Below are 22,351 nucleotides of genomic sequence, written 5' to 3' on the forward strand. Positions count from 1 at the left end.
CTCTGCCGGTCCCATGATTCCTCTTCTCTCGGGTTGTCCCGTATCTCCTCTGGACAATCAGCCCACCAGTGTCCTTCTTGTCGGCAATTTGCACACTGGTTACGCCCTATGGGGGACCGCGTTCCTCTTGTTCTCCTGCCCCTCCCCTTTAGGTCTAGACCTCATTCGTTCTTCCAGCACCGTAGCCAACACATCTGCCTTCTCCCGCATCCGTCTGGTCGATTCCTTCCGGCCTCCACCTTTTCCTCCTGGTCGCGATATCCGAACACGCGATCAGCTATAGCTTTCAGTTGGCTGAGGCTCATCCCTTCGAACCCCTCTGTTCTCTGTAGCTTTCTTCGTATATCCGGTGCCGACTGGCTAACAAAACTCATAACCACGGTTGGGAGGTTCTTAGGGTCCTCAGGATTTATCGGGCTGTGCCTCCTAAATGCTTCCATAAGTCGTTCAGGAAGTCCCCTGGACTCTCGTCCTTTTGTTGGACCACACTGTGGATTTTTCCCATGTTGTAACCTTCTGCTTCCCCTTCTTTAAGGCGGCCAGGTACGCCTGCTGGTATCGGCGGATAAAGGTTTGGCCTTCGGCGGTTCGGTAATCCCACGTGGGGGCAAGCGATGGGCGCCTCCGTTTCTAGTAGGTTCTGTAAATTGGCATGGGCCGGATTCGCATCCCGGATGGCTTGCTCCATATTTTGTTGTAAAAGGCGGCGTTCTTCAGAGGTCAGGATGTGGGCCGCTCAACTGCCTAAGGTCGGCCCAAGTGGGATTGTAGCTGTATATAATGCCTTCCACCAGCTCTATCAGCTGCTCGGTTTCTGGTCGTAGGACGGCCCATGGAATTTCCAGTTATACAAATCGGCACTTGAGAAGGGAACGTGGCTATAGACTGTTGATTCGATGGGCTGGCCCCCCCCTTCTGCCGGGTTAGGGGTATAGGTGGTGGACTGTCGAACTGGGAATAAGTGAGAGGTTCCCCCTTTTTCGGCTGGACGGAAGGGCCTGTTGCGGACTCGATTGGGGAACCGAGTAATATTCTTCACAACCCGTTTACTCTCCGTGTGGTTGCGAGGCCAGGTGACTCAGGTGAGGCTGGGCGGGACGTCTCCCCGGCATCCGACTCTGACCCGGAAGTCCCGGCGTCAGCGGGGCCTTCTACTAGGCCCGTAAGGTCAGGGTACATAGGAGCAATAGGGCGGCGGCGCAATGTCGTCTTCGTATGCTTCCGCCGTCGCAAGTATCGGGGCTTTTGGAGGCTTCTCTCGCCGAACCCTGAACTTTCCCTGCGGTTTTCTTTGGGGGTTTTTTTCTAGAAAGTGTGTTGGTAGTTAGGGCGTAAGTTCCTGCCTAACTCTGGTAGCAGGGGCGTGGTCTCAGTGGCTTCAGTGCTAGGGGCGGTAGGCCGTATGGGGGCGGGTCCCTGCGGCCTTCGGGACGGCAGGCGGTTGCCGAGCTTGGAGAGCGAAGGCATGGGTCGGCAGGGTTCTAAGCTTGGTTTTCCCCGGCCTTTTCTCTGCTTTACCAACATAAGGCGGCCTTTTCTACCTTCCGTTGTGCCCAAGCCGGCGGATCCCGGACTACATCCAACCGACGCTTATGATGTCTGGAATGTCCTCGGACCAGCCTGGGTTTTCCTCCATTATAACAATATTCATGACCGCCGCCACTTTTCATACTCGAATGACCCTTCCGGGGCCATCCAGCAATTCCTAGCCCTGGCCACATAAATTGACATCCTGTATCATCCCCGGCCCTGCTACATTTATCTAGGTCGAACACTCGCTAAAGTGTTCCGTCATTAAATCTAACGGTGAAGACCACCCCCCGCCCATCCTAACCTGAGTGCCAAAGGACAGGTGACGGACAAAGGGGGAAAGAGGCGGTGGAGGAGTAAGGGGTCTCGTTCCACCAGACACAGAAGGGTCAACACTCGGCCTGACCAGGACGCGGTCGCCCGGCATGGAACTGCAAGCCCATTCACACACTTTCCATACGCCACAAGAAACCCCCCGTTCGTCGCCGCTCGTTTTCGTCGTCCGAGCCTAGTGAGTTTCGGGACCTAGTCGGATACCAATAGTCCTATTAGTCATGGCTAAAAGAGGGTGATCAGCCTCTTCTTCGGTACTTACTGGGCCGGTCACTACGTAGAGTATACTCGCCTGTCCGCCGGGGTCGCAGGCCGCGCCGTCGTGCGTCTTCTCCCTGAAATAGAAAAGGTGCCTTGTCGGAACCACACAGCCCCCTCTACAGTCAGGCAGAGTTGATCGGCCCTCCTCCGGGAGATGGACGCTGAAATCAGCGGTGGCCACTCACCACCTCCTCGGTGGGAATCGATGACCCGATCCGACTGCAGTGGGGGAGGGGAAGATATAATCCGATTCCCCTTTCTACTTCTGTCCCATCTGGGTCGCCAATGAAACAGTGGGAAATCAGGAGACGAAAGGCAAATTTTGGTTCCAAACAAGGCAACTTTATTGCTAGCAGTGAACAGCACCGAGTAGCCTCGGGACACTGTGTGTCATAATCATCTGACGCTTAAATTTATACTTCCCTACTGGGCCTGCGCATTGGCCCTTACACGTCACAACTGTCATGCGCAGTAAACATTTGTAGTATCTTACAGTACAAAATTGTAGTCCCAGTACGTACACACGTCATAACACTAAAATGATACTGACAAGAAAAACGAAACTTAGCAGCTTATTCTGTACACACACATGCTCCTTCTAGCACAGGAGATAAGGTGCGGCTCAGGAATGCAGGGGGGTGTTAGCACCCTCCAAGGTCGCCTACTCAGATGGCGTTGCTACGGTGCAAGCTGTCTTGTATAGGGCCTTGCAAACTACTGTTACAAGCTATATGTCTAATAGCCCCTGCATTCTGTCTGTACGTTAGTAAACAGCAAACTTCTTGTGTTAGTAACAGTAAAACTGGATAAGGCACAAATGTCCAGTGCAGTAATAAGGTGAGGCCAAATAGCCAAAGGCAGAGGTAGAGTGCATAAGTAAAAGTCCATCAGTAGGCACAAAACATGAGGTTGTCCTGTTGCTCAGTAGTATTCAGGTAAGTACCCGGCGTTCCACTCCTTCACAGTCCTAGAGTCCAGATTTTCAGGATATCCACAAAGAATATGCATGAAAGAGATTTGCATCTAATAGAGGCAGTGCATATCCTGAAAGCCTGACCTGGCAAGGGGTACTCTAGGACTGAACTTGGGAAACACTGGTGTAAGACTCGTACTCCACTGAGCCTCAGTGCATTCAAAGAAGTTTCCTATACATAAAATCCAGTTAGCTAAAAAGCAGTATGCTGCCTTAATAGAAAAGGAAGATACCTAATCATGGCTTTATAAACTCTGTAATAGACTTACTACTTTTCCCTCCTCTTTGAACTTTCATCATTGTTAACAGGACTGGTTGTATTCCTCTCAACAAAAAAAAATCTCTTCACTTCATCACTTTGTCTATCTTCTCTTTCTTCTTCTCCTGGTCCTGACAGGTTTTCATCGTTATCTCTTCTTCAGGTCCACACCCTCTGCACTTAGTTAATCTCAGTAGTTTTCAACCCCCTTCATTAATACTGCTACTACTACTACTACTTATTATCAGTTGTATAGCGCTACTAGACATTTGCAGCGCTGTCCACGTCACATAAAGAGACAGTCCCCTTACAATCTAATCAGGACAGACAAACAGGACAAATAAGGGATAAGGGAATACTATAGTGGGAAAGACTAAAACAGGACATGGGTACTGAACAAGTGAATAGGGGTTAGGAGTTCAAAACAGCATCAAAAAGGTGGGCTTTAGCTTAGATTTGAAGACAGCCAGAGATGGAGCTTGACGTACATAAGTATTGCCATACTGGGAAAGACCAAAGGTCTATCAAGCCCAGCATCCTGTTTCCAACAGTACATAACTACATAAGTAATGCCACACTGGGAAAAGACCAAGGGTCCATCGAGCCCAGCATCCTGTCCACAACAGCGGCCAATCCAGGCCAAGGGCACCTGGCAAGCTTCCCAAACGTACAAACATTCTATACATGTTATTCCTGGAATTGTGGATTTTTTCCAAGTCCATTTAGTAGTAGTTTATGGACTTGTCCTTTAGGAAACCGTCTAACCCCTTTTTAAACTCTGCTAAGCTAACCGCCTTCACCACGTTCTCACGTTGGGTGAAGAAAAAATTTCTCTGATTTGTTTTAAATTTACTACACTGTAGTTTCATCACATGCCCCCTAGTCCTAGTATTTTTGGAAAGCGTGAACAGACGCTTCACATCCACCTGTTCCACTCCACTCATTATTTTATATGCCTCTATCATGTCTCCCCTCAGCCGTCTCTTCTCCAAGCTGAAAAGCCCTAGCCTCCTTAGTCTTTCTTCATAGAGAAGTTGTCTCATCCCCGCTATCATTTTAGTCGCCCTTCGCTGCACCTTTTCTAATTCTACTATCCAGCTTATTTTCGAAAGAGAAAGATGTGCCCATATTTCAACCCAAATCGGGAGATGGGCGCCTTTCTCTCATGGGCGCCCAAATCGGTATAATCGAAAGGCGATTTTGGGCGCCTCCAACTGCAGTCTGTCACGGGAACGAACAAAGTTGACGGGAGCGTGTCGGAGGCGTGATGAAGGCGGGACTGGGGCGTGTTTATCGGCCGAGGAGAGATGGGTGTCGCGTTTTGGGCCATGTTTCATGCTCTCGTTCATCTTGCCACCTGGTGGCAAGACGGGGAGGCTGCTATGGACTGACTGCTTGCTGTTTTCCATGTTCCAGAAGATGTTCTGGTCCAGTCCAGATCTTCCATCTGTCCAGTTTGTCTTGGGGATTTTTTGGAACTTAGCAGCACCCTTACCTGGTGAACTCCCTTGTATGCTGCCTTATTAACCACCTGGAAACTTTCTGCTTTGCCTTGCAACAGAGGTCCTCGGAGGAAGTTCCGTTGGTGAGGGTTTGTTGCTGTGCTTTTGTGCTATTTCCAGTTTCAGCTTAGACCCGGCTTGTCTCCTAGTTTTATTCGACTGTCTGCTGCCTGCCTAAAGACCCAGCTTGTCTCCTGGTTTATTCGCCTGTCTACTGCCTGCCTAAGACCCGGTTTGTCTCCTGGTTTATTCGCCTGTCTACTGCCTGCCTTAGACCCGGGTTGTCTCCTGGTGTATTCTACCACCTGCTGCCTGCCTAAGATCCGGTTTGTTCTGCTGTCTGCGGTTGGCCCTGGTTCCTGCTCGCCTGCCTTGCTGCCCTTGTGCATTCCTTATCCCTCTGACCCTCAGTTCCTGTCCAGCCTAGTTGGTATCCAGTTCCTGCGTTATCCGGTAAGTCCTGCCGGCCGCCTGCAGCCAGGGGCTCAACTCCTGGTGAAAGGCGGTCAAGCGCAGGTGAAGGCTAGTGATTTCTGTTTGAGTTCTGCCTTGTCTCTGGTGTTTGGGTGGTTCTCCTGCCGGTTATCGGTAGTGGCCCAAGGACTCACCATTCCTGACTATTGTGATAGACCTGACAATGGGCGCGCTCAGCCGATAATGGAAAAAAGAAGGGTGGCAGAAGCGAGAATTTGGGCTGCTTTTTTTTTTACCCTTTTTTCACGAGCAAGTCCCCCAAAAGTGCCCCAACTGCCCAGATGACCACCGGAGGGAATCGGGGATGACCTCCCCTGACTCCCCAGTGGTCACTAACCCCCTCCCACCAAAAAAAAGAACTTCAAAAACTTTTTTTTTCCAGCGTGTATGCCAGCCTCAAATGTCATACTCAGCTCCATCATAGCAGTATGCAGGTCCCTGGAGCAGTTGTTAGTGGGTGCAGTGGACTTCAGGCAGGTGGACCCAGGCCCATCCCCCCCACCTGTTACACTTGTGCTGGTAAATGGGAGCCCTTCAAACCGCCCCCAAAACCCACTGTACCCACATCTAGGTGCCCCCCTTCACCCATAAGTGCTATGGTAATGGTGTAGAGTTGTGGGGTGTGGGTTTTGGGGGGGGGGGATTTGGGGGGCTCAGCTCCCAAGGTAAGGGAGCTATGGACTTGGGAGATACTTTAATTTTTTTTTTTACTGTTTACAAGTGCCCCCTAGGGTGCCCCGGTTGGTGTCCTGGCATGTGAGGGGGACCAGTTCACTACGAATCCTGGCCCCTCCCACACCAAATGCCTTGGAGTTGTTCGTTTTTGAGCTGGGTGCCTTCGATTTCCATTATCGCTGAAAACCGATACTGCCCAGCTCAAATCCGCACAAATCGTGATGCATTTGCCCGGCACCAACCGTATTATCGAAACAAAAAGATGGCGCCCATCTTTTTTGAAAATACGTTCTGTCCCGCCTTTCGCGGACCCGTCCTCGGAGATAGGCGCCCATGGAGATGGGCATTCGCGTAGATTATGCCCCTCCTTATCTTTCTTGAGATGCGGCGACCAGAATTGAACACAATACTCAAGGTGCAGTCGCACCATGGAGCTATACAACGGCATTATAACATCCTCAACACCTGTTTTCCATACCTTTCCTAATAATACCCAACATTCTATTCGCTTTCCTAGCCGCAGCAGCACACTGAGCAGAGGGTTTCAGTGTATTCTTGATGACAACACCCAGATCCCTTTCTTGACTCCTAAGGTGGAACCTTGCATGAACGTACCTATAATTCGGTTCTTTTTTCCCACATGCCTCACCTTGCACTTGCTCACATGAAACGTCATCTGCCATTTAGCCGCCTAGTCTCCCAGTCTGTAAGGTCCTTCTGTATTTTTCACAATCCTGTCACGAAGTTACAACTTTGAATAACTTTGTGTCATCAGCAAATTTAATTACCTCGCTAGTTACTCCCATCTCTAAATCATTTATAAACATATTAAAAAGCAGCGGTCCTAGCACAGACCCCCTGAGGAACCCCACTAACTACCCTCTCCATTGTGAATACTGCCCATTTAACCCCACTCTCTGTTTCCTATCCTTCAACCAGTTTTTAATCCACAATAGGACTTTTCCTCCTATCCCATGACCCTCCAATTTCCTGTAGCCTTTCATGGGGTACCTTGTCAAACGCCTTTGAAAAGTCCCCTTTGTTCACATGTTTGTTTACCCTTCTCGGCGTGTCCACCCGGACCACCCAAGGGCTCCAAGGTTTGATCTGGGCCCTTGCCACCTTCTCACCCTTCCGAGGCTGACAGACAAGGGGTCAGTCCGCCTCTCAGGCCTTTTGGGTCAGTTCGGGAACGCGGAGCTCACTCTGGAGCTGTTTGCTGTGTGGCCATCTTGTTATAAATTGATCTGTTTGTTTTCAAGGTTTGAACTGTCTGTTGCAGAATATTCAGTAAAGTTGGTTATTTTGCATTACTCTCTGGACTGGAGTTTTGTCTTTGAGTAAGAGTGAAATTCATGTACTCTCAGACTGGTAAAGGAGAGACGAGAGTAAAGTGAAATAAAGCCCCAGCTTATAACCCTACAGCCTTCCAGATTTTTATCCGGCTGTGGCCTGCGCCCAGCTCAGTGAGTCAGAAGTGATTATGAAACATTATTTTGGTTTTGTGGCCATGGTCTCATGTGCTGACCTGCGACGAGCTACCTGGCGCCCGAATTGTGTTGTGTGGTGAGACCAGGGTTACACGTGGAACACAACTCAACATCTAGTAGTACTGCTTTCACTTCAGAGTTGCTCCCCTTAAAGATCATGTCGAGGTCCTGGGAGTTACTCTTAATAGCCAACTTAAGTTCCACAAACATATTTCAAAATGTGTTAAAAATAAATCATTTTATACCCCGAGGCAAGTACTTGCCACATGTCCATTATTGAATCGCTTTGCACTCTGTCTTCTGATTCACTCTGGTAATATTATGCTTTGACTACTGTAATTCTGTATTCCTAGGTCTACCTAACACTCAAATTAAGATCTTTAGTTAGTGCAGAACACCTTGATGAAATGGCTCTACAATGTCACTCTTCTTCTTATAGCTGACCATTGACTCCCTATTAGCTGTCTCCTTTCCTTCAAAATCCTTATAATTGCCACCACTTTTTACTCTGGTTTCCCACTATTCTTATTTAATCTTTTCACACTTCATAAATTGTCCCATTCTCTTTGCTCAACTTTAGAAAACGTTTTGGTCATTCTCACTCATTGACAGATGTGGTCAGATGAGCTCGATTTAACTGCTTTAGCATAGCAGCCCCCACTCTCTGGAATCATCTCCAATCTACGTTGAGAAGAGCGATCCTCTGTAAAGTGAAAAAAAGCTCTGAAGACATATTTTCTCTGGCTTTTCCACTGGAATAAACTATGTTCGGTGCTTGCCATGGTGGCCAGACAAACATAGAGCGGAGTGTAAGGCAAGGCGAGTCGGACTGGTGGAAGAAGGGACTTAGCTGTGAGAAATCTCACACGAGATTTTTCAATACTTCCGAAGTTTCATAGGGATCTCACTCTGTTTGGCATAATAATATTAAACATCAAATTGGCTTTCACAGATATATTTTGGACTCCTGATGCAGGCCATTAGTCCGAAACTAGGCCCGTATCGGGTTTTTTGTTATTTTAGTCAAGAATCATTTAAAAAGCTTTTATGGCAACACTTTACTGTGTAGGTGTGCAACTGCTCTCCACGTTTGGTTTTCATAATCTCAATTTTACCCAGCTCATTTATATTGCTTCCTCTTTTACTGTCATTTGAGTCCTAGTAGCAGTCATCTCATTTTTAGTTAATCTACATTGTAATTTTTCTAATGTATTTTATTCATTTAAGTATTTATATACCACTTAGACCTAAGCAGTTAACAGTTTTCATCTTATAGGGCTCACAGTCTAAGTAGGACATTGTGCTACAGTTGTACCTGGGCAAGGGAGGGGTTAAGGGACTTTCCAAGGTCACACCTAGTTCCCCAGGATCTCAACCCACTGCTGACCATCAGGCAGCAGCAGCAGGAATCGAACCCAGTTCCCCAGGTCCACAAGCAACTATACTGACCATTAGGCCACTCCTCCACTCCAGATTATATTTGAATAATTTGTATCACTATTGCAACATAAGCCTCCTTTCCCTCCTTATCTTTCCCTATTTTTTATTAATTCTGTAATGGAAAATTGCCTAGGTAATCCTACTTTATAGACATTATTTCAGATTAATAAACAATAAACCATTGGCATTGGTGTTCGGGCTCTCAAAACCCCAGCAGATGCGTTTCCAGTTTATGGTTTATTCACATTTGATATACAGCCCATTGAATAAATCCGAGTGGTTTACAAGCAAAATAGTTCCAATAACAAAATAAAAAGTGTTACATCATTACTATTAAAAAATCAAAATAAGACAGAAAAGAAGTCGCTGAAATAAAACGGTATTAATTATTCCACCCAAAGTCAACGTTTGAAGTGAGAAGATCCAACACCCCTCCAAAAGTGGTCTGTAAAACACATCTTGTAGGACTGGTTACTCATTCTTCCAGATAGATTTAGAAGGGTTTCTGTTTAAATTAGCAAGAAAATCTTCAGAAGGCCAAGAAGGCAATGTAGCAAAAGATACCCCCCCCCCCCCCCCCCCCCCATGTCCTTGGGTTGTAAGTGTCACTATGTACAGGTTACCCTGTGTCTTCTGGAAGAACAGTGCAGTCGCTTTACTATTGTTTTGGGCTGAATATATTTTCTTGCTAGTAGGGATCCTCTGTTAATCCCAGGCTGTTTTTTTAAAGTTTAGACTTTTTATTTTTATTGAATTCTGACACAATTTTTGTCTCCCTGACCTTCTCCAGGATGATGTTTCAAGCATCACCCCTCCACCCTTTTCATGAAACATCTTTCCAATTATATTTATATTTCCGGATGAGGGTCTCATGAGGGCTTTATGATATATCTTCTGAAGATCCAACCACAATGCAGAATATCTGGCCAAACCTGGGTGCAGTGGCAACAGATTTCAGTGTAGCTGCTATGTCTGTGCCTTGAATCAGCAAAACCCCTACTTTGGATAACTTCCTATAGGAAAAGTCCATAAGCCATTATTAAAATGGAGTTGGGGAAAATCCACTGCTTATTTCTAGGATAAGCAGCATAAAATGTACTGTACTGTTTTGGGATCTTGCCAGGAATTTATGTCCTGGATTGGCCACTGTTGGAAACAGGATGCTGGGCTTGATGGGCCTTCGATCTGTCCCAGTATAGCAACGCGTTATGTTCTTCTGTTCCACCTGACATTAAATGTAGTTTTGCAATATCTCCTCCAAGCTGCCCAAAGTTAAAAAAAAATAAAAATAAATAAACTCATCTCCCTAATCCCTACTCCACCTGTCCAATGTTAAAGAACCTTTCTAATCCCTCCTCCTTTCATCCGATCACATGAAATAAAATTTCCCATCACTGAAAGACGTGTATAATGCTGAACCTGTGGTAGGGGGCGCCATTCAGTAGTGAGCAGTTCTCTTGCCCTTGCTGCTGTTTAAGCTAGAAACCCTCTGTATTGTAATGGCTGATTCTGGGGGAAGGATTGGAGATTCAAGGGGGAGCGAGGAAGTACCATCAGGGAAACACTTTACAGATGTTATTGTGAGGGAGTTTCAGGGGAGAAGGGTTTTTTTTTAATATTCTTGGGGGGTTTTTTGGACAATTGAGCAGGTGGAAAGAGTTGATCAGGGAGTCAAGCTGAGAGTATTTAAGAATTGGTGTTGACGTTACCTCTCTAAGGATACCATAATGCCCAATAGAGTCAGACATCTTAGAAATCCCCTCCTCATACCACTGAATGATAGATTCGGAGAATTTATTTATTTATCTCATTTATCCCCTACATTCTCCCAACAGCATCAGGCTCAATGTGGCTTACATCACACCGCAGAGGCGGACACCAATGCAGTAAATTAAGCTAATACAACATAAAACCTACATAAGAAATGATGGAGAGGATGGGGAAGGAACGAAAGGAACAGGGAACCAGGGAGAAGGAGGGAAGGGTGGGATGTGTCCAAAATTGTCATTAGATTGATGTGTATCAAGCAGTGGAGACACATGCTGAGTCCTTGGGGTAGGCTTTTCCAAATAACATGGTCTTAAGAGATTTCCTGAAATTTAGATGGTAGAATAGAATGATTAGTCAGGATCCCTCAAACCTCATGATATAAATGATTTTGAGTTTAGAGCCGTGGCTAAAGCATAAAAATCAATGTGTGTATCTCGGAGAATAAATTGTTTTTGCTTATTTGTTGAGGCTCACAACATGCTGATATGCTTATTATAGGTTTTTTATTTTTTTTCTTTTCTGCAGGTTGTTAATGGCCTTAACTATCTGTGGAGTTTGAAAATTTTACACAGAGGTGAGTGATGCATGTATTTCTGTGACGTTGCCACGCTGATGTGTGTCATTCTCTTACGCGAACGTCTAAGTTGGGTTTTATGTATTCAAACAAGAAAGTGATGCCAGGGTTCCTCCTAAAGCCCCTCACCCATCATTGTGTTAGGAGAACTGGAGTAATCTTTTGTAGGTGGAGAAGGAGCAGTGCCCAGTAGGATTCAAGTGACATTACTCTCCTTCATTTGACATACAGTGATGTCATCAGCTCCCAATGACCATGACTTTGCACATGTGTAACTTATTTAGTTGCTCATAGCACACTCTAGGGCTCATTATCAAAAAGAGAAAAACGTCCAAAAAGTGGCATAAATCTGGGCGTGTTAAGGGCGAGGTCTGGGCGTTCCTAACACTTGGACCTTTTTCTGCCATAATGGAACAAAACATTCAGTTGGACGTTTTGGTCTACACCTGTTTTATTAGGCCACTCCTCCACAAGATGACCACTGGTCACTAACCTCCTCCCACCCCCCCAAAAAAATGTGAATAAAAACATTACTTACCGGCCTCTATGGCAGCCTCAAATGTAATACTCAGGTCCGTTAGAGCAGCCTGCAGCTCCCTGGAGTAGTCTAGTGGTGGGTGCAGTGCACTGCAGACAGGTGGACTCAGACCCATACCTCCCCCTACCTGTTACATTTGTGGTGGAAACTGTGAGCCCTTGAAAACTCACCAGAAACCCACTGTACCCACAGATAGGTTCCTCCTTCACCCAAAAGGGCTATTATAGTGGTGTACATTTGGGGTAGGGGGTTTTGGCTGGACTTAGATGACCCACCTCTATCATTTTTGAAGATACTAAGAAGCTACTTTTTTTGGAATCGCTCTTCTTTCTTGTTTCTCCGTGATCACAATTTCCACAACACTCAGATTGGAAGATAAAATTTGCAAATTATTTGAACTCCAGATGTTTCCCACACAGTGGTGTAGAGCAGCCCCTCTAGCTGTTGTCACAGATTTCCTATCTGATTTGATTGAGATCACAGAGCCTGGTAATATCTCTCTGTCCCAGCCTCTTGGGCTTTTACCTTCTCACTGATAACCCTGTAGAAACGTGGCACATCCAAACTGAGTACATTGCTGAAAGTAGGGCCATGCCTGTGGCCTGCTGGGAGCGTGGAGCAGCGAGGTCTCAGTTTGCGAATGCATTGCCCTTTAATTTCCCTATGTTCATTCTTAAGATGTAAACTCTATAGAGAAGGAACTTTGTGCTGTTATTGAAGACCACTAGCACTGCAAGTGAATACTCAAATTGCTTTTTTTTTTGTAAACAATTCTTCCACCTATGCTTTATTGCCATCATAGAGTCCTGCTTGCTAATTAAAAAGCAGTACACAGGTTACACAGGCATACTGCAATTATTTGTCAGTTTTCAAATGTGGTGACCTGTTTTTGAAATAAATATTGGCATTGAAAGATAGAGATGAACAATACATCATCTGATTTTGCATTTAACTTTAATGCAATACCACTTTGTATTTCTCATTCCGGAAATGGCGATCGCCATTACGACATAATGTAAGCCACATTGAGCCTGCAAAAAGGTGGGAAAATGTGGGATACAAATGCAACAAATAAATTTATTTCGGCATTGCTTTGACATGATTATCCAGGGCACTCTAAAAGGACGAGCAGGTATGTATGTACTCTCAAAAAGAAGGTGGTTATCCAGAAGAAACTACAACACTGTTTGAGAAAGGCGACGAAAATGATAAAGGGGATGGGATGAATTCCCTATGAGGAAAGGCTGAAATGGCTAGAGCTTTTCAGCTTGGAGAAAAGATGGCTGAGGGCAGATATGATAGAGGTCTATAAAATAATGAGTGGAGTGGAATTCCAAAAATACTAGGACTAGGGGGCACGTGATGAAGCTACAAAGTAATAAATTTAAAATAAATCGAAAATATTTCTTCACTCAACGTATAATTAAACTCTGGAATTCAATGCCAGAGAATGTGGTAAAAGCAGTTACCTTAGTGGGGTTTAAAAAAGGTTTGGGTAGCTTCCTAAAAGAGAAGTCCATAAGCTATTATTAAAATGGACTTGGGGAAAATCCACCACTTATTTCTAGAATAAGCAGCATAAAATGTATTGTACTGTTTTGGGATCTTGCCAGGTACGTGTAACCTGAGTTGTCCACTGTTGGAAACAGGATACTGGGCTTGATGGACCTTTGATCTGTCCCAGTATGGCAACACATATGTTCTTATAAACCATAAGAACAGCCAAGAAATGCATTTAGCATATGGAAAGTAAACATATATTGTCTTACTGTTTTAGCCAGCTACTGTGGCACACAAGTTTATCAACGTTACCTGGAGAAAGACCTGCACGTTTTTGACTTTATGAAAATTAGCGCTTACAACGGATAACTGTTACTAGTGTTCCTTTCATAGCCAGTCTAGCCATGACTGGATGTGACACTTCATGTATCTTCCACCACTGAAGTGGGCATAACTCTTGATCTGTCTGAAATTTAGCAATGTAACGGTCAACAGCTTTGTTGCCAGATGTTGGTTGTAGTAACGGATCATCTTCAGGATCGAATGAATACTCTGCATATAAGCAAATCTTCTTTTTTTGGTGGTTCGGTGGATGTTTCAGTTTCAGCATCTGTTTCACCACGTGACACTAGACTCCGCGCATCTTTCCAGACATTACTTTGCTGCTCCTTTGGTATACACTTGAGGAGTTTAAAGCGGAGGTCCAACAAAGTTGTAGTGTTCAGCTATGACCAGTTTAGCTGTTGGCTTTTTCGATCAGTACTAAATACTTGTTCAAAAGGGCAGTGCCACAATGGGCTAAATGGCACAGCCTGTTTATGGGAATGAAAGAGTTGTCTGTCTTGGGTCCATTATGCTTGGGAGAAACACTCTGGTATCTTCAGGATTGGCTAAGGTTAGGACACTAAATCAGGCATGGATGTTATTCAAAAATACCGTTTTGGAAGCCCAATCCAGATGCATTCCACATATTTGCAAAGGTGGAAAGAGGAGAAAACGACAGCCAGCATGGTTAAAAGGTGAAGAAAAGAGGCAATTACAGCCAAAAGATTCTCCTTCAAATAATGGAAAAAGGATCCAAATGACGAAAATAAAAACATAAGTACTGGCAAGTTAGATGCAAAGCATCAATAAAGAAGGCTAAAAGAGAATGTGAAAAGAAACTTACTGCAGAGGCTAAAACTCACAGTAACAACATTTTCAGGTACTTCAGAAGCAGAAGGGAATCAGTGGGACCGTTAGATCATGAAGGAGCAAAGGGGGGCACTGAGGGAGGACAAGGCCATAGCGGAGAAACTGAATGAATTCTTTGCTTCTGTCTTTATGGAAGAAGATGTAAGAGATCTACCTATACCGGAATTGGTTTTCAAGGATGATGATGCGGAGGAACTGAAAGAAATCTCAGTGAACCTGGAAGATGTACTGAGCTAAATTGACAAATTAAAAGTAGTAAATCACCTGGACCAGATGGCATATATCCAAGGTACTCAAAGAACTCAAGCATGAAATCGCAGATCTGCTGTTAGTAATGTATAACCTGTCATTAAGATTGTCTGTAGTACCTGAAGATTGGAGGGTTGTCTATGTGATGCCAATTTTTAAAAAGAGTTCTAGGGGTGATCTGGGAAATTATAAACTGGTAAGCCTGACATTGGTGCTGGGCAAAATAGTGGAAACCATTATAAAGAATAAAATTACAGAACACATAGACAAACATGATTTAATGGGACAGAGTCAGCATGGGTTCAGCCAAGGGAAGTCTTGTCTCATCAATTTGCTTCATTTCTTTGAAGGCGTGAATAAGCATGTGGATAAAGGTGAGCTGGTTGATGTAATGTATCTAGATTTTCAGAAAGCTTTTGATAAAGTTCCTCATGAGAGACTCCTGAGAACATTAGAGTCATGGGATAGGAGGCAAGGTTCTGGGGTGGATTAGAATTGATTATTGGATCGAAAACAGAGGGTAGGGTTAAAGGTCATTTCTCTTAATGGAGGAGGGTGATCAGTGGAGTGCCGCAGGTATCTTTATTGGGACCGGTGCTATTTAACATATTTATAAATTATATGGAAATTGGAATGATGACTGAGGTGATTAAATTTGCAGATGATACAAAACTATTCAAGGTTGTTAAAACACGAGCGGACTGTGAAATATTGCAGGAAGACCTTAGGAAATTGGAAGAGTGGGCTTCCAAATGGCAGATGAAATTTAATGTGGACAAATGCAAGGTGATGCACATTGGAAAGAATAATATGAATCATAGTTACTTGATGCTAGGTTCCACCTTGGGGGTCAGTGCTCAAGAAAAGATCTAGGTGTCATTGTAGATAATACTCTGAAATCTTCTGCTCGGTGTGCGGAGGCGGCCAAAAAAGCAAACAGGATGCTAGGAATTATTAGGAAAAGGATGGTGAATAAGACTGAAAATACTATAATGCCTTTGTATCACTCCATGGAACGAACCGTTTCCTTGAGCACTTGCGTTCAGTTCTGGTCGCTTTATCTGAAAAAAGATATCACGGAATTAGAAAAGGTTCAAAGAAGAGCGACCAAAATGATAAAGACGATGGATCTCCTCTCGTATGATGAAAGGCTAAAGAGGTTAGAGCTCTTCTGTTTGGAAAAGAGACAGATAAGGTGAGACATGATTGAGGTCTACAAAATCCTGAGTGATATAGAACGAGTAGAAGTGAATCGATTTTTTTTACTCTTTCCAAAAGTACAAAGACATGGGGACACTCGAGGAAGTTACATGAAAATACTTTTAAAACAAATAGGAGGAAGTATTTTTTTCACTCAACAACTTGGTGTTTTACAGTACGTTGAAGCAGGATAACCTTGCTTCTGCGGAAGTCTCGCAAGGTTGCCGCTTGAACTCTCTGCAGCCATTTTGAAGTGGCACCAGAATTCAAACATGCATGGGATAAACATAAAGAAATCTTGTTCTGAGGGAATGGATCCTCAGAAGCTTAGCTGAGATTGGGTGGCAGAGCCGGTGGTGGGAGGCGGGGCTAGTGCTGGGCAGACTTATACGGTCTGTGCCCTGAAAATGGCAGATACAAATCAAGGTAAGGTGTACACATAAAGTAGCAGATATAAGTTTATCTTTTGTGGGCAGACTGGATGGACCATGCAGGTCTTTTTCTGCCGTCATCTACTATGTTACTATATAAGACAGTCTGCAGACACGATGGGCAGAAAAGAGGAGCTCTCCCCCCCCCCCCCCCCAAAGAGGTTAGGGCACCACACAGAAGTAAAGGAGGGGAGGGGAAGGTAGGACACCCTGAGGCCCTCCCGTCCTCCTGCCAGCCTGCCCGTTCGTCCGCAAATCCGGACAAATGGGCAGGCTGACAAAACCCGCCCAGATGCCCAGCCGTGTCCTAAAAAAAAAAGACATTTCCGGGTAAAACCTAGGTGAGGGAAACGCTGGTGTTCAAGCAGAGACTTTTTCCAGGGTGAAACTTGGGCAGTGTCAGTAGTAAAGGGACTTGCTGTCCCAGTCGGATGAAATAGTGAAACTTCCAAACTTGGAAAATAGCTACAGTTTGCTCTTGCCTTCTGCTAGGACTCAGCCTGCAGACTGTGTCAGATACAGCTCTCCTTTTCCCTCCTTTCAGTGCACCCTATTGAGAGCAGCCAAATTTCTACCCCACAATGTCAGCATAATCTGTATATTTAATCATACCTGCTGCTTCCCTCATTAAAATCCAGTGCAGGGGGAATAACTAGACAGATAGATTGGTTGGCATATTTTCATAAGATAATTAAAGATAATGAATAGGGGTTAATGGTGGGACTCGTGGGCTATTGTGCTGCGATTCACAGCGGCTCAGCTAAGAGGCCTGCTGGCACACCCCTCGCGCGCTGCTGAAAACACAGACCGGTCACTCAGCACCACACAGTGCCTGCCTGCAATGCGTTTGCAAATTCACATCAATTGAGTCTAGTGGAGAAGAGTTCTTTTTTCTTTTCATTGCATCTTTCGGAAAACGAACCTTGAAATGCAGAGCCTTCAGTTCTGTGAAATTCTAAGGGGATATAGTAAAAGTGCTGGACAGAAGTGAGGTATCGGGTTCTGCAGCATGAGGGAAAATCGCCGGGAGCCAAATATCTCCAGATGTTCAGCTGTTTCTGCGGCTCAGGAGTATTGTAGAATCGAGGTCATCGCTGATGCGTTTATTAATTGCTTCTCATCATAAACACTTACTTGTTTCCCTCACATATTCACTCTCTTGGAAACCATGCCTGCACCCTTTCAGGGATGTCTGTGAGTAAAATACTGACTAGAGCTTGTGAAGGTGGTGCAGGCCCTGACCAAGGGACATTTTACATTTTCTGTGACATGTTATGTCTAATGCCCCAAGTTGTAATTCTGTTCTCGTTGCTGCTAGGGATGTATTAGGCAGTGTATTTCCAGTGCAGTATGTGGGCATGTGTATGTAGTTCTTTACAGAGAGCTGTTATAAAATGAGATTTGAATTCATCTTGCCACAGGAATTGTTTCATCTCCTGAAGCTAGTTTTGGCATTTTTAGATGATGTGCCCCATTTATAAAGGGGAAGGGAAATGGGACTTGATATATACTGCCTTTCTGAGGTTTTTTGCAACTACATTCAAAGCGGTTTACATATATTCAGATACTTATTCTGTACCAGGGGCAATGGAGGATTAAGTGACTTGCCCAGAGCCACAAGGAGCTGCAGTGGGAATTGAACCCAGTTCCCCAGGATCAAAGTCCACTGCACTATCCGCTAGGCTGCTCCTCCACTCCATTTGGTTTCTTCTGTGATAGCATGGGATGCTCAGGACTCCTCTCCGCTCCATATACTTCTATAGAAAGTTGAGATCTGGAGGGGTGTAAGGTTGCAGTCATTTTAAGGCTACATCCTCTTTAACGGTGTCTCTGCTGTTATAAAGCGATCATACTGGGGAATAGGAGTTTAGACATCTTGTTACATCTTTGCCTGACCCAATGTTCTATTACGTATTGTGTTGTCATTGTAAGTAGTATATTATATCATACTTTGTATTGTTTTTGAATATTTTTACTTCTGTTATTGTCTATTGCTCATGTTTGATCTAATCTTACTGTAGACTGCTTTGAGAGAGTTCCTTCAAAAAGGCGGTAAATAAATCCTAATAAATAAATAAATAGACAGAAAAAAATGTACCCACAGGAACTGTAGATGCAAACCTTTAAGATACTTTTTTCAAAGTCCACATGTACGTTATAAAATGTACCTACAAATAAAATGTGCAAAGGATATAAAGGAGAGGAGAATAAGAGGGGAGTTGGTGATAGGACAGCTGTACGTGCTTGAGTTAATTCAAGAGGACCAGTGAAGACCAGGCATAAGGGTTGGACCAACTGCGAAACAGGACTTGAATCTGTAATTAGAGGGCAGAACTAATAATTAAAAGCTTGAGCAAATAGCCAAAATCTTCCAAGCCGTCTTGGAGAGAAGATTACACTCTGACCACAGGTGGGAAGGCATAGAGTTGTATAAGTAAAGGATCTGTATAGCACAGGGGTTCTCAACCCAGTCAGATTTTCAGGATACCCACAATGAGTAGGCATGGAATAGATTTGCTTACAGTGGAGGTAGTGCATGGACATTTATTTCATGCATATTCATTATAGTATCCTGCAAAACTTGACTGGCTTGGTGTGTCCCCAGGCAGGGCCATCAACAGAAGAGCTAAGCCTGGGGCAGGGACGCAGCCACCAAGTCCCCCCACCCCCCCACCCCACTCGGGATGCAACCGCTGGGCTCCCTCATTCACACTCAAGACACGGCTCCAGGCCCAACCTGGAACACAACCGCCACTGCTGCCCCTCACTCTCTCTCGGGCAGCCACCAGATCCTGGTCTGTGTCTCACGTGCTCCATTGTGCCGGAGCCAGTTCCTGATAGGAGCAGGAGAGAGACGGATCCCGGGACCCAGTGGCGGGAAAACTAAGAGAAGAATTTAGGACAATCCCCAATGTAACAACCGATGGTGAAACAGATGGCCTTTGTTGGGATCTTCTAGTTTAGTTGTGGAAATCTGCTGGTTTATATACCATCATGAGGCTTTTCTTTAGTGAGAAGACTTGTTTTGAAGATACCCTTCCCTATTGGAATGATATTTTTGAGAATTGAATGATGGTTCCCTGCAGCGAAGAGATTTTCTGTTTTGTGTATTTTGAGGCTCTCTGCTTTCATATTGTTACCGATTGGCCAGATTCCCCCCGAATTCTATAAATGGCGCTAAAAATTGCGCATGCAAATTTGGGTGTGTGCCCAATTTGCGCCAGTAACTTAATTGAATAAAGAGTCAATTAGCATGATAATTAGGCCCTACCAATCAGCATTAATTAAAATTGACTTGCGGATCCAAAAAGAGGGTGCAACCATGGGAGGGTCGTGGGCGGTTTGGGGGGCATTCTCACAATTTATGTGCGCTGTTATGGAATAAAAGGGTTTCGTTGGTTTAAGTGGAGTGGAGGAGTGGCCTAGTGGTTAGGGTGGTGGACTTTGGTCCTGAGGAACTGAGTTCAATTCCTGGCACAGGCAGCTCCTTGTGACTCTGGGCAAGTCACTTAACCCTCCATTGCCCCATGTAAGCAAATTGAGCCTGCCATGAGTGGGAAAGCGCAGGGTACAAATGTAACAAAAAAGAATAAGTATTTGTGGTTCCCAGCGCTAAGGGCCATTCTGGAAATAGTGCCTAGCTTTGAGTCCTGTTTTTGGAATATCACTAAGCGCTATTTTTTCTGAGCCATTTATTGAATTTAGTCCATTGTGTGGAGTTACTTTACCGCTAGTGTTTTTCTCCATTGGTTGTATATTTGGAGGTTGGTTTTTTTTTTAGCAGTGGTCTTTCTCCATATACATATATTGTTTTTTCTTTTGATATTCCCTTTGTATTTTTGAGCCTTGGCGTGTCGGTTCCACTGATAGATCCCAGGTTACCTTGATGGGATGTGGGGTTTTGAAGCTTCTGCTTCACTATTAAGTTTTTATGCTTAGAAAGAAAGGTGTCCTGACCTCTGTGTCAATACGTTATTAAGCACTGTATCACACAGATATATATCTCCCTTCCTTTGTTATTTTTTGGATTGCTGCTGTTGTGTTGCTGAATTTGTTAGCATGTCATCATTTGTTCATTCTGGCCAGGGGGACAGTGCTTGCAACCCCCATCACTGCTACTCTCCTTCCCTTTTCGTTGTGGTGGTTATAAATATGTGCAGACGTTACACAGGTTCACGTTACTTGTGATTTTATAAAGACTCATAAGCAGCTGCTTGGCGGCCCCTCCCAGGGAATGGTAGAGGGCAGTAGCTTTGGTGCTGGTGGTTTCTTGTTAAACCAAAGACCTTCTGAGATCTGGAAGCTCAGCTTTAGCCTGTGAGAAACTAACCAGTTAGATACAGGGTGTAGAGCGTCATCCAGGTTCTGAGATTGTGTCCATCTGTCTGAATCTTGTCTGCAGAAAAATAACTGCCTTTTCCAGAGGAGCCAGGATGGACCTTGGGAACCTCCACGAGTTAATGGCACCTGCTTTTAGAAGATGTAGATGTAGATATTCCCGGGAGCAGAACAAAATCAGCACATAAAATAAATACATATATGCCAATTTCTTTTTTTTTTTTAATTTGCATGTACTATTTATCACAGGACAAATCCCTCTTCTCAGTACCCTTCTCCACCACCGCCAACTCCAGGCTCCGCCCTTTCTGCCTCGCCTCACCCCTATGCTTGGAATCAACTTCCTGAGCCCTTACGCCAAGCCCCCTCCCTACCCATCTTCAAATCCTTGCTCAAAGCCCACCTCTTCAATGTTGCTTTTGGCACCTAACCTTTATACCTTTCAGGAAATCTAGACTGCCCCTATTTGACTGACTGTACATTTGTCCTTCAGATTGTAAGCTCCTTTGAGCAGGGACTGTCCTTCTATGTTAAATTGTACAGCGCTGCGTAACCCTAGTAGCGCTTTAGAAATGTCAAGTAGTAGTAGTAGTATTTAATAAACAAGCAAAACACTTGACAATAAAGCACAAAAAGCAAATACAGATAAGAAAAGCATTAAATGCACTTTAAGCCAGGTGCTACTTAGTCAACAGATTAGGAGATCCAAGATAAGAACTACTCCCTTAAAGCAACAGGAAAGAATAATGAAATACTAAAGTAAAATGAGAGGTGAAGTCGGACCACACTACATAACTTCCACAGGAGTTATTATTCTCCACTCAAAGAAATCTATATCTGCATTAACAATTACTTCAATTATTTAGCTTCTACCAAAAACCTCAAGTGGTCCGGATCATAAACACATATCTAATTGCCAGAATAACCACATATCGAAGCCGAAAAGTTGCCCCCCATGGACTGGACTCGTTGTCAAAATGCCAAGAAAACGTCTTCCATCTCACTTGAGTTGATTTAGTAAGATCCAGAAAAACCTAAACCTTATGGCCCATAAGTTATCACTGTTAACTTGAAATACAATCCAACTGTATGTAGAATGGAGTGTTGCCATGATTTGGGTTTCTGGCAGGTACTTGTGACCTGGCTTGGCCACTGTTTGGAAAACAGGATACTGGGCTAGATGGGACTATTGGCTACTCTTATGCTCTTACGTAAAACACGATCATGATCTTATGGAAAAACGAAGCTGGCGTAATCTTAGCAACGGCCGACTGCTTCAGAATCAGAACTTTTCAAAAAAGCCCGTTAAGATCCAAGCTGCTTGAAATATGTGCCATTTGTACTGACACATTCCCACACAGTTACTCTTGCCTTGAAGAAGTTGTAATTTTGCGGGGAGCTTCCGATTAGGCTGTTTTCTAAACGGAGATCGGTTCACATTTTGCCTTATATGTAAACTTTTTTAAAAAGGTGCAAAATAATTCTTCGGCCTCACAGTCGGACTAACAGGCACATTGTACTAACCAGACAGGGAAAACATTGGACTGTTCCTGCTGGTTTCTTAGGGTGAAACATGGTCATGTTGGGCAGTTAGAGGAAAGTTATAAGCTGATTTTATGT

General features: G+C 44.5%; 1 protein-coding gene across 1 annotated transcript in view; it reads left to right on the forward strand.

Moving 5' to 3' along the window:
- MAP2K5 (mitogen-activated protein kinase kinase 5) overlaps positions 1–22,351 on the forward strand; it is a 406,422-nt gene that overhangs the window by 182,825 nt on the left and 201,246 nt on the right. Inside the window, exon 13 of the mRNA XM_030189796.1 lies at positions 11,233–11,281. Within this exon, the coding sequence (XP_030045656.1) occupies positions 11,233–11,281 (49 nt within the window). The remainder of the gene's footprint in view (positions 1–11,232; positions 11,282–22,351) is intronic.

Source organism: Microcaecilia unicolor, chromosome 1 (assembly GCF_901765095.1).
Source record: "Microcaecilia unicolor chromosome 1, aMicUni1.1, whole genome shotgun sequence".
NCBI classification, from domain to species: domain Eukaryota; kingdom Metazoa; phylum Chordata; class Amphibia; order Gymnophiona; family Siphonopidae; genus Microcaecilia; species Microcaecilia unicolor.